This window comes from Podarcis pityusensis, assembly GCF_964106645.2.
Source record: "Podarcis pityusensis genome assembly, chromosome: 1".
Taxonomy (NCBI): Eukaryota; Metazoa; Chordata; class Lepidosauria; order Squamata; family Lacertidae; genus Podarcis; species Podarcis pityusensis.
In genome coordinates, this window is record NC_138028.1 from 130,699,197 (window position 1) to 130,711,699 (window position 12,503).

Sequence of the window (12,503 nt, forward strand, 5' to 3'; positions counted from 1 at the left end):
CCCTGGGGCGCACAGACGCTTCCAATCTCTCCCTTCCGGTTTGGGCCGCCTCCTCCGCCTCTGGGGAAGCAGCCTGTGGGGAAGGCTCGGCGGGGTGGGGGAGCCAAGGGCCGCCCTTTTCCCTCGCCCTCGGGGTCGCCGCCGCCGCTGCGCGCCTTCGCCGCTTCCCAACTCCTTCCGAGCCGCCGCTTGCGTTTGAGCGCGCAGGAGACGGAGGCCCCGCGCTCGCCGCCACCGCCACCCTCCTCTCTCTTCCCCCTCCGTGGTGCGTGCAGCTGGCTTCCATAGGGCAGACCCAGTCTGCCTCGATCCCTCCTTCCCTTACTCTGCCTCTTTCTCTCCCTCTCCATTGGAGAACTCGCGTGTGACCTTTGTTGCCGTTGCGCTTTGCCTCAGCCTTCAGGGCTGCTTGGCCTGCCTCCATCTCCCGGGCCTGTTTCTCTCCCTCCAGCAGTTCTGGCCCTCTTTCCTTCTCTCTCTCTTTTTCTCCCCCTTCCTCAAACACCTGCTGCTGCTCAGAGGAGCTTTTCGTTTTTCTCCCCCCCCCCCACCCCATTGCCCCCAAACAGTGAGGCTTAGGATCTGTTTTAAGAGTTGGAAAGTGAATGTTATTTTGCTCGCTTTACTGGCAAGGCTGCCCACACCTCTCTCCTCCCTGCCCTCCCCCCCAATCATTTCCTTTTGAAACCCCTCGTTTTTTTAAAAAAACAACAACAACAGGCCTCTAAATAGGTTTTTATTTGGATGAGATGAAAGTGACGGTTTGCTTTGGCAAGACAGGGATTGTGGTTCCCTGTAAAGATGGACAGATCCCGGTTAGAGACTTAACACAGCAGGCTCTCCAGAGATACCTGAGAACCAAAGAAAAGGTAAGGAATGTTCTTTACCTGTAACAAGGCAAGGCAAAGTCGCCTCCTGTGGCTTCTGCCTGCAAAGTGATTGCATGCATCCTTCTGCTGCATGCGTGCATATTTTGAGACAGAAGCGCATTGCCAGTTGCTTGAATGGCCTTTTCATGTAGATGGTAGACTGCTGTCAAAAATGACACCACAGCATAAGATGAGCGATGGGATTGTGATGTTCCATGCCAATTTCCCTTCATCAATGTTGCTTATAAACATATTGTCTGGTTTCCTTTAAGGGAAAAAAACCCGTTGTGTTTTATGTGTGGCTGAAGTGTTTATAAAGGCAAAACGTTAGTTGCAAATAGCAATGCCAAACTTTTATTTATTTATTAGATTTATATAGCACCATCATAAGATCTCCCTGGGAGCTGATAGGTTGTCTAGCCAATAGCAGCTCTTGAGTACCAGGAAGACAAGAGGTTGCAAATAATACTCAGAACAGCACTGCCAAATATGTTTGTATGAATTGTTACAATCGGAAGGTTAGACGTACGGCTCTATTTTGTTTACTGCTTCAACGGGCCTTTATTCTAATTTAAGTGTCCTGGGTTTTGCAGTGCCGCTAACTTCCATGTTAACTTAGCTATTTTTCTTCTTCATTTCTGAGCTACTTACCACAGGTGACTAAAGATTCCTAAACTGAAGGGCCATAGACTTGTTAAAGTCTGCATCACTGGACTTGTTTGTCACTTTCTAGCATTCGTTATGATTTTGCCAAGCTGATGGCCAGCAAAACCAACCTCCTTGTGATGAATGACCTTCACCCAGTCTGTAGCATCTAACAGCAATTGCTATGTAGGTCCATCTCCATCCATCTCATTCTGAGTTCTCGCACTGCCCCACATACCTGGCAACTGCTGGAGGAGAAATGGTGAAGTCGCCAAAAATGGGATGGCTGAGCTCCATGTGCCTTTTAATGTTGTAGGCTGGGCAGAGAGCATTCAGCTGTGGGAAGGTGCTTTGAGTCCACCTTGCAACTGGAGAACATGCTCTGTCCCTATGTTGTTTTCCTCTTGTCCTTCATGCAAGACTGACTGGCATAGCTGCTGCCTCTGGTTCCTTCTTCTGAAGATCCCAGTATGTTGGATGGTGTGAAAGTGGGTGGGTCAGAGGTAAGCCTCTGTTGTGTCTTGACTCTGTATTTCCTGTAGGAGATGGGTTGGGAATGTGTGGCCCACCAAAGGGTGTTGGACTTGGTATCAGCCTCAACCACCATAGCCAATGACTGGAGTTGTATCATCTAGACAGCTGCTGGTTCCTTGCTCCAGGATGATCTTCAAATTCTGCTCTCTTTCTTAAACAGATAGTTTCATGTTCCACCTGAGTTACTGCTTGTGAACCTTTTCTATTTTTAAAGTATCTCTTTTGTTCATGGCATGTCTTACACCAAAAGGGATACATTACTATAGGGGAAACAAAATTAAAAAATTCCTTCCAGTAGCACTTTAGAGACCAACTAAATTTGTTACTGGTATGAGCTTTCGTGTGCATGCACACTTCTTCAGATACCAAACTACAGTGGTACCTCGGGATGCGAATGGGATCCGTTCCGGAGCCCCGTTCGCATCCTGAAGCGAACGTAACCTGCGTCTGCGCGTGCACGGGTCACGTTTCGGCACTTCTGCGCATGTGCGTGACGTCATTTTGACGGTCTGTGCATGCGCGCGCAGCAAAACCCGGAAGTAACGTGCTCCGTTACCTCTGGGTCGCCGTGGAGCGCATCCCAAATTTGCCTAACCCGAAGCATATTCATCCTGAGGTATGACTGTACAGGGGTCAGCAAACTTTTTCAGCAGGAGCCGGTCCACTGTCCCTCAGACCTTGTGGGGGACCAGACTACGTTTTGAAAAAATAATAATGAACGAATTCCTATGCCCCACAAATAACCCAGAGATGCATTTTAAATAAAAGCACACTTTCCACTCATGTAAAAACACCAGGCAGGCCCCACAAATAACCCAGAGATGCATTTTAAATAAAAGGACACATCCTACTCATGGAAAAACATGCTGATTTCCGGACCGTCCGCGGGCTGGATTTAGAAGCGATTGAGCCGGATCCAGCCCCCAGGCCTTAGTTTGCCTACCTATGCCTTACTACAATGAGTTGCTGGCTCTGATAAATGGAGAACCCTTTTCATTGTTAGTAGAGCGGCGAACATGTATGTCCATCGTGCGGGAAACCAGGGCTTGATTCCCCAATGGCATGTGTTTCTTACTGGACCAGGACTATAGCTCAATGGTAGAATGCATTCTTTATGAGACATGCCAAATCCAGTGCTTGGCACGGCTGGTTGCAGAATTGTATGTTTTAGGTTGGGGAAATCCATCAGCTCAATGATAGGCAATATCTATGTTGAAAATATAGAGCTAGATATATCGGACAGCTTTGTATGTTCATCTTATAGCCATACTTAAAGTAGAAGCATCACACTAACTGAGAACAAACCATGGAGTAGCAAAAAACCGATAACTTTTACATGAACAGTTCGGAGAGTCATGAGGTTTGATGGTTGGTTTTGGCCTTCCAAGTGGTTCTGCAATATGATAATAAAGTCTCCTGCCTTGATTTTTGCCACGAAACATTTGCAAACACAAATCGCCCCTCCCAGTCCTCTTCCCCCTCCACCATAATGGGCGGTTGCTATTTCAGATTGTTTATTGAGCTGCTAAACATACGTTATACTCTGCTGTGTTAAGTATGGGTATAATAAAGAAGATAAAGCAGTAGGGCATAAAGGGAGTGGTGTATTTGGTAAACAGTGGTGATGGTGTGCTTATTTACTTATAGATCAGGGCAGTCCAACTTTTTATATCAAATGGGTACTTCAACATGGAACCCGCTGGCTGCACACTGCTGTGTTGTGCAGGGGTGAGGAGTCAGGCCAAAATGTGATGCTCCTCTCCAGCCTTCGTGCTGCTTTCCCAAAGCTGGGTAAGTGATGCACTGGGCTTTGGGAAGGCGTTGCGAAGCTCTGGCAGAGCCCTAGAGCAGGCTTCCTCAACCTCGGCCCTCCAGATGTTTTGAGACTACAATTCCCATCATCCCTGACCACTGGTCCTGCTAGCTAGGGATCACGGGAGTTGTAGGTCAAAAACATCTGGAGGGCCGAGCTTGAGGAAGCCTGCCCTAGAGCACTCCTACATCCTGGGAAGGATGTGGGAGGACTCTAGGACCCTGTCAGATGTTTCTGAGGGCCCCGAAGAAAGGCCTTGGAGAGGGCCACATGTGGTCATTGGACCACCCTACCTTAGATGCCCCTCAGAGTCCTTGGTTCTCAAATCAATGTGTGTTTGGGCCAATGTGGTCTTTTCCAAGCTTCTACAAATGCTTGATCAGTGCTTTCTTCCTTCTCCTTTAAAAACAAGCACATGCTGATGATGTAAATCAGGTACTCTGCAAGTGTTTCATTTTTATTGCTCTGTTAACACCATAAACCCTAGACACCTGTGTGCCGTGTGATTGATTTAGAAGAGAGCTGATTACAGACACATTTCCCTTCTTGATAAAGCTGCTTCACAAGCTGAGTATTCTTTCATCCACAAGATGCAACATCAGTGTAGGTGGTTGAGAAAGAGCCCTAGGAAACACTTCTAAGTTTTTTCTTCTTCCGTTGACAAGGAAATACCTTGTATTTTATGCTGATTACAATGCATTACAATTTGCGCACCAGGTATGAATTATTTGCGTATGAAACAATGTATTGTAATCACCGTGCCTATGTTCTGAGTTCCGAAAGATATACCATAATCTCTTTCAGAACTTACCTTAGCGTTCCAGCTTTGGTGATGTGTTTAAAGTTTTGCATGAACCACCTATGAAAGAAATAGGGGGCTTGGAATAGGGGCCATGATAAATGTAACTCTGTGACCAAAGTCCAGGAAATTACCGTATTTTTTGCTCTATAAGACTCACTTTTTCCCTCCTAAAAAGTAAGGGGAAATGTGTGTGCGTCTTATGGAGCAAATGCAGGCTGCGCAGCTATCCCAGAAGCCAGAACTGCAAGAGGGTTCGCTGTGCAGCAATTCCTCTTGTTGTTCTGGCTTCTGAGATTCAGAATATTTTTTTCTCTCGTTTTCCTCCTCCAAAACTATGTCTTAAGGTCTGGTGTGTCTTATAGAGCGAAAAATACGGTAATTCTAGAGCAGGCATGTCCAACAGATCGATCGTGATCCACAAACCCGCCCCCCGTACTCTGGCTTCCTAAAAAAAGCTTAACAACTCTGGTCCATTCTCCAAAGACAATGGGTAGATCACTGTCTGGTTTTTTTAATATATACTGTGAGTAGATCGCTGTCTCTTGGGAGTTGGATGTGCCTGTTCTGGAGGAGTGGTGGGGACCTATGGCCCTTCAGATGTCTTGGGCTATAGCATCCATCAGGATGGCATCTCGATTGTCGTACTGATTGCAAATATGTGTATCCGCTTCACAAGAATCTGGGATGCAGTCTGAGTTATGTGTGGGAAGTTCCATTCAATTAAATGTTCCTCTTAAGCAATGCTTTCAGGGGAGGAAAGATGAAGATTCAGCTTCTCCTGTCTTTGATAAATGTTTGAGTTATTAGTGTATAGCATCCAAAGTGCCTGGTTATTTATCTAAGCCTAAATTGTCACCGTTAATTACGATGGTAAAACAAACAGTCAAACTTCCTCGTAAGTTTGTTTCACGAGGGAGCAAGAAGTTAGGGAATCCAAAACAAACATTCCAGAGACCTGAAAAATTCAGGTCAAACTTCTTGCGAGAGATTCTCAAAAAAACCCCTGCATTGTTCGCTATAATACAGATGGGGTGTTCTTCTCTTGTACTAGCCATATGGAGACAAATTCTGAAACAGAAAAAACAATATTAAAATGAAGCCTCTTGTCAGGTTTAAGGAGGCATAGGAAAGTGAATAGTTACTACTAGTTAGGAGCCATAATCCCAGCTAGGAGTTTTTGAATGGTGAGCCAGATCTGCATACAGTGGTACCTCGGGTTACATACGCTTCAGGTTACAGAATCCACTAACCCAGAAATAGTACCTCGGGTTAAGAACTTTGCTTCAGGATGAGAATAGAAATTGTGCTGTGGTGGCGCGGCGGCAGCAGGAGGCCCCATTAGCTAAAGTGGTGCTTCAGGTTAAGAACAGTTTCAGGTTAAGAACGGACCTCCAGAATGAATTAAGTACTTAACCCGAGGTACCACTATACTAAATTGAAATGGGTGAATTGATAGTTTGAACTCTTGGTGTGTACGAATGTATACACCAAGCTGTATCTAGCTAGGAAAGGACCATTTGCAAGTAAAAACTATATGGGCAGTGTTGTGCTCTTGCTACCTGTAGAGACAAATATTAGGTCATTCAGGGGCACCATGCTCACTAGCAGCCTTCCTTACATAGTCAAGATATGGTCTGCAAGCCAAAGTGTTGTGTGCGCTGATCTGTTCACCTTCATGGTCTTGACCTTCCTGAATCTCTCAGGGCCCTTTGGACTGGCACCCACAAGGGAGTTCTGGAAGTTAATATTATGCCCTTTTTTAAATGATTTATAGCGGGGAAATAAATAATAATAATAAATTTATTATTTTTACCCTGCCCATCTGGCTAGGTTTCCCCAACCACTCTGGGCAGCCTACAGCACATACAAAATGGCAAAACATTAGACATTAAAAATTTCCCGAAACAGGGTTGCCTCCTTCAGGTGTCTTCTAAAAGTCAGATACCCCGTTCAGGACCAGGGAGTCCCCCACACCTGCCCGCCCCCTGTCCCCCAAAACCAGTAGGAAAGGAAAAAGCATTAAAAGGTCATTGGATGGGCAACATTTCTGAAGACGTTGCTTTACTGAAATTGTTTATAAAAGCCAAAGTAGTATTATTGTTTTTAATTGGGGACTGTAGGATAAACAACACATACTCTGAATTATGTATGTGAACAAATCATACAGTTATTTATAGAAGTCTTGTTTAAGCTTGTATTATCTCCTTGCCGCCTACTTCTTTACGCTTGTATAATGTATATTTTTGCATAGTATTTATGTGACTATGAAATATGAAATATTACTGCAACCAAGCACATATTGTGTGGGCATGTACATGGATGGTACATTTGATTTGGATCCCAGCCAATAACTTGTTTTCACAAACTGCATGGTGAGGTGGGCTGGAGAAGACTTTGCCCCTACTGCCCACACCTCCCTTAGGTAGGCTTCCTCCATGCTTGTGAGAGACCAAAACAGAAAACAAAACAAATCTGCCATTATCTCTTCTCAAGTGATAGTCACAATTTGGAAACATAATGCTGCCAAACCTGGAGGAGGCTGGTTATATTTAGCCCATCTTTCCAGACTTCGTCAAAACAGAGTGCCTTTGTAAGACTGATAGCCTTGTTTCTAACAGGGTTATTTATTTTTTTAAACATTGCTGTAAAGTGAAGTTTTCTCATCACTGCCCTGTAATAATTCTAGTCTCAAAAGAGTATCTACAATGCTGGTGCTTTATGAAGTTCTTTATGCGCAGGTGTATGTGCATGACGGTGTGATAGCTCAGTTGCTGGAGCATGGAGACTCTTAATCTCAGGGTCAGGGCCGTCTTAAGCATATCCAGCACTGTGGTGCAAAGATCCCTCCAGCGCCCCACCCCCCATTTCCTAGAGTTGTCAACCTTTTCCCAAGCTTCTGTGGGGATCGCTCTCTTCCAACCACAGAGCCTAGGGCTTGCCGATCAGAAGGTCGGCGGTTTGAATCCCCGTGACAGAGTGAGCTCCCGTTGTTCGGTCCCTGCTCCTGACAACCTAGCAGTTCGAAAGCACGTCAAAGTGCAAGTAGATAAGTAGGCACCACTCCGGTGGGAAGGTAAACGGCGTTTACCTGCGCTGCTCTGGTTTGCCAGAAGCAGCTTAGTCATGTTGGCCATGTGATCCGGAAGCTGTACGCCGGCTCCCTCGGCCAATAAAGTAAGCTGAGCACTGCAACCCCAGAGTCGTCTGCGACTGGACTTAGCGGTCAGGGGTCCCTTTACTTTTACCTTACCGTCCCCTAAACGAAAGACTGAGTTGCCATTTTGGGGCCAGATGCCTCAAAAGTCAAATTTGTAATATGACTTTTGGGTTCCTGAAATTCATTCCGATTGTGCAGATGAAAAATAGCTGATAGAATTCTACAGGATGTGTAGCTCGTGTCTGAAAGCAGTCAAGATCCAAGGATCTGCAAGCATGCAGCTCCAGAGAGCCAGTGTGGTGTAGTGGTTAAGAGCGGTAGTCTCGTAATCTGGGGAACCGGGTTCGAGTCTCCACTCCTCCACATGCAGCTGCTGGGTGACCTTGGGCCAGTCACACTTCTTTGAAGTCTCCCAGCCCCACTCACCTCACAGAGTGTTTGTTGTGGGGGAGGAAGGGAAAGGAGAATGTTAGCCGCTTTGAGACTCCTTAAAGGGAGTGAAAGGCGGGATATCAAATCCAAACTCTTCTTCTTCTTCTTCAGATGGTGGAGATGTCAGGCGCCATCCTGACACCTGGACATCTTGCTTTCCACATGCTTGGTTGATTATCGAAAGTTGTCGATAACGGATAAATACCGTATTTTTCGCTCTATATGACGCACTTTTTGCCATCCAGAATTAAGGTGAAATGTGTGTGCGTCCCATGGAGTGAATTCAGGCTCCTTGGTTTCAGCGATAGCAACGCAAAGCCTCCGAAGCGTAGAGGGAGTGCTCCCTCCTCGCTCCTGAGGCTTCGGGTTGCCTTCACTGAAGCCTGGAGAGCGAGAGGGGTCAGTGCGCAGCGACGCCTCTCACTCTCCAGGCTTCCAAGGTAGCTGCCTGAAGCCTCCAGAGCGCAGCGGGAACTCCTGCTGCGCTCCGAAGGCTTTGGGTGAACGCACCTTGACCGCACAGAAAGCACCTTGTTTTAGAGGGGGAGAACAAGAAAAAAAAATTCTCCCCCCCTCTGCGCAGCGCCCCTTCAGCAAAGCGGCAGGAGAAATGGAAGGGGCTCCATTTCTCCTGCCGCTTCGCTGAAGGGGCGCTGAGCAGAGAGGGGGAGAATTTTTTCCCCTTGTTCTCCCCCTCTAAACAAGGTGCGTCCTATGGTTGGGTGCGTCCTATAGAGCGAAAAATATGGTAACAAAAAAGTTCAATCACAAGGATGTAAACTGGTGTGGTGCCACACATCAACCCTGTGGGGACTATATCTTTCCTGTGACTAAAAAAAATAAATATTTTCTTCAGAGCCCTTATCTCTAGTAGTCTGATCTCAAAACTATCAGAAATCCTGTATTCATGGTTTGGTTTTTTTGTGTTTTTTTTTTAAAGAAATTAGAGTTGCTCTACAACCTGTAATCCAATTAGAGAAACGTCACACACCCAGCAGAGTTAATGCTGCGTGAATGTAGTTTGTAAGTGATTTTGTAAGCGTTTAAAAGAAAATAAGATGATTAGCAGTAGTTAACATGGATTTTTTTTTCAAAAATAAATGCCAAAACAACCTAGTTTTCTTTTCTTTCTTTTTCCCAGTGGGAGTACAAATCAGTTACTGTATTTTGCGCCCCATAGGACGCACCGGCCCATAGGACGCACCTAGTTTTTTGGGGGGGAAATAAAGAAATTTTTTTTTATTTCCCCCCCCAGGTGCGGGGCTCCGCCTCCCCGCTGTACCCCAAGCTTGTGGGGCTGGCAATGGGGAGAAGTGCGCTGAGCCCGGGACTGCAGGCACCTCTGCGCAGCCATTGGGAGCTGGGCGGGACTTCGCGCCCGGCTCCCGATGGCCGCGCAGAGCTGCGCTGAGTCCGGGACTGGAGGCAGCTCTGCGCGGCCATCGGGAGCCGGTCTCCCGAGGGTTGCGCAGAGCTTCCTGAAGCCTGGAGAGCGAGAGGGGTCGGTGCACCGACCCATCTTACTCTCCAGACTTCAGCGAAAGCCTGCAATCGCCCCATAGGACGCACACACATTTCCCCTTCATTTTTGGAGGGGAAAAAGTGCATCCTATAGGGTGAAAAATACGGTAACTGTTATCAACCAGCAGAAGTAAGCAGGTTGTCCCTGACTCCCCCTGAGGTGTGACCCTTTAATTACGTATAAAGAAGTAGGACTTGGAACTGCAACTGTTCAGTGAGGTTTTCTGCTTAGAGGTCTTCTGGGTGGATTTCCTGTGGCGATCAATTAAGAATTTAGTCTCAATAATTTAGTCCTTGCCAGAGACAAAACTTGCTGCTGGTATTGGAAGAGAAGGAATAACTGTGCATCAGGACTAGTTCAGTAAAACTATGCTTTTGCTTCTAATGGTGTTATTTCCTATTCTGGGCCTCCGATAGATTGATGGATAATGCAAATATCTTTACAGGCGACTCCCCACTTACGCAGGTGCTATGTTACTTCCCGGCGCCCTGTGTGCATGAGTGAAATGCACGTACGCGGGGAGCACCCTAGAGAATTGGCGTGGCCCATGAAGATACCCTCCCCACAGCTGGAGGTGCAGTAGGGCTTTGCTTTGGCTGCTCAGCTTCCCCATCGAACAGCTGATGCACAGGTTAGTGTGGCAGCAGTAACTGCTTTCCCCCACGCCAGCTGTTAGGCGGGGAGGCTGAGCAGCCAAAACAAAGCCCTGCTGTGCCTCTGGTCTCTTCAGCACCCTCTTTGGACTCTGGGAGGGCCTTTCTGCAAGCCAGAAGGACTTTCCAGCTCTCTCCTGCTGCTTCTGTTTTCCTGGTGCCATGTGTGTGCATTGTCGCACACCAGTCGATCATGTGCAAGAGGGGAGTTGCTTGTACTTGACTTTGTTGTTGTTGTTGTTGTTGTTTAGTCGTTCAGTCATGTCCGACTCTCCGTGACCCCATGGATGAGAGCACGCCAGGCACTCCTGTCTTCCACTGCCTCCCACAGTTTGGTCAGACTCATGCTGGTAGCTTCGAGAACACTGTCTAACCATCTCCTCCTCTGGCGTCCCCTTCTCCTTGTGCCCTCCATCTTTCCCAACATCAGGGTCTTTTCTAGGGAGTCTTCTCTTCTCATGAAGTGGCCAAAGTCTTGGAGCCTCAGCTTCACGATCTGTCCTTCCAGTGAGCACTCAGGGCTGATTTCCTTCAGAATGGAGAGGTTTGATCTTCTTGCAGTCCATGGGACTCTCACGAGTCTCCTCCAGCACCATAATTCAAAAGCATCAATTCTTCGGCGATCAGCCTTCTTGATGGTCCAGCTCTCACTTCAGCTCTCACTTCCATACATCACTAGTACTTGACTTAGTTGCCTCTAAATCTGCTTCCACACTGGCTTGTAGACTGAATGCTGAGGAAGGTAAGGGAAAGAACACAAGTAAAGTTAGATTAGCACAAAAAGTTAATTAATGAGACAGGTGAGATGGTGCGGCTTGGCAGCATCCGAAACTCCCATTGTTCTATGCACATTTTGCGGCAGGGGATTTCATGAACGCAAGCAGTTTCTGAGCTCTGGGCACAGTGCTGCGCCTAAGATTTCAGATTAAAACTGAAGAGTGGAAGGAAAGGAGGACCATTTTCTGCCTCCCCACTTCCAGCTACTCTCTGAAGACTGGAGAAGAGACCCTCTTAAGAATATTAGGGGGGTAGGTAGGAGAAGGACTAGACCGTGTGAAAAATGAACGTAATATTTTAGCTGCAGTTCATTCATTTTTCAGCTTTGTATTCTTCGTTATTCAAAAAAGTGTGCCTGGACATTCTGTTGTTGCGACCATAACCTCGGTTTAAGGTGCCATTTAGCTCCTAACTTTCATATCTCAGTTTCGAACACCTTAGCCGTATAATTCTAACCTACCGAATTTTTTGCTCTATAAGACTCACTTTTTCCCTCCTAAAAAGTAAGGGGAAATGTGTGTGCGTCTTATGGAGCGAATGCAGGCTGTGCAGCTATCACAGAAGCCAGAACAGCAAGAGGGATTGCTGCTTTCACTGCACAGCGACCCCTTTTGTTGTTCTGGCTTCTGAGATACAGAATATTTTTTTTCTTGTTTTCCTCCTCCAAAAACTAGGTGCGTCTTGTGGTCTGGTGCGTCTTATAGAGTGAAAAATACGGTATTTTATGTATGAACCCTGCCTAGCGGCATAGCTATGCTTGGTTACTGCCAGCAAGCTATAATCTGAAGCCATGGTTTGGTTTAGGCTTATGAATCTTGGCTTGCCATTATGTTTGAATCCTGCACCCTTTCTGGTTTGTCTTCCCTGTTTCCACTCTGCCAGTGCTCACCAAGCTACAAAGGTGTTAGACAAGAACAACTGGAAGCAAATAGAGACTCTGGGGAAACAAGCCATGGTTTGTTTCAAAATCCGCGGGACAAATTTTGGCTAACTTGTGGTTATTAAATGCCCCGTGGCTTAGCATAATGTGTGAACCAGGGACTGAATTTGGAGAAATGGAACAGTAGATAAAGGACTTGGATAGTTAGATCATTTTGCTGCAAAAAAGAAGTGAACTAGACTAAATGAGAATATTTCTGAAAATAAGCATACAGTGGTACCTCGGGTTACATACGCTTCAGGTTACAGACTCCGCTAACCCAGAAATAGTGCTTCAGGTTAAGAACTTTGCTTCAGGATGAGAACAGAAATTGTCCTCCGGCGGCGCGGCAGCAGCAGGAGGCCCCATTAGATAAAGTG

At 46.6% G+C, this 12,503-nt stretch overlaps 1 protein-coding gene across 2 annotated transcripts in view; it reads left to right on the plus strand.

Moving 5' to 3' along the window:
• The first annotated feature begins 575 nt into the window (after positions 1-575).
• Positions 576-12,503, plus strand: part of PARD3B (par-3 family cell polarity regulator beta) — a 599,449-nt gene continuing 587,521 nt past the window's right edge. The window contains exon 1 of one of the 2 annotated variants that reach the window (XM_081015796.1): positions 576-869. In XM_081015796.1, coding sequence (XP_080871922.1) covers positions 750-869 — 120 coding nt within the window. In that variant the 5' untranslated portion in view covers positions 576-749. The remainder of the gene's footprint in view (positions 870-12,503) is intronic. The other variant, XM_081015795.1, reaches the window with a different exon arrangement.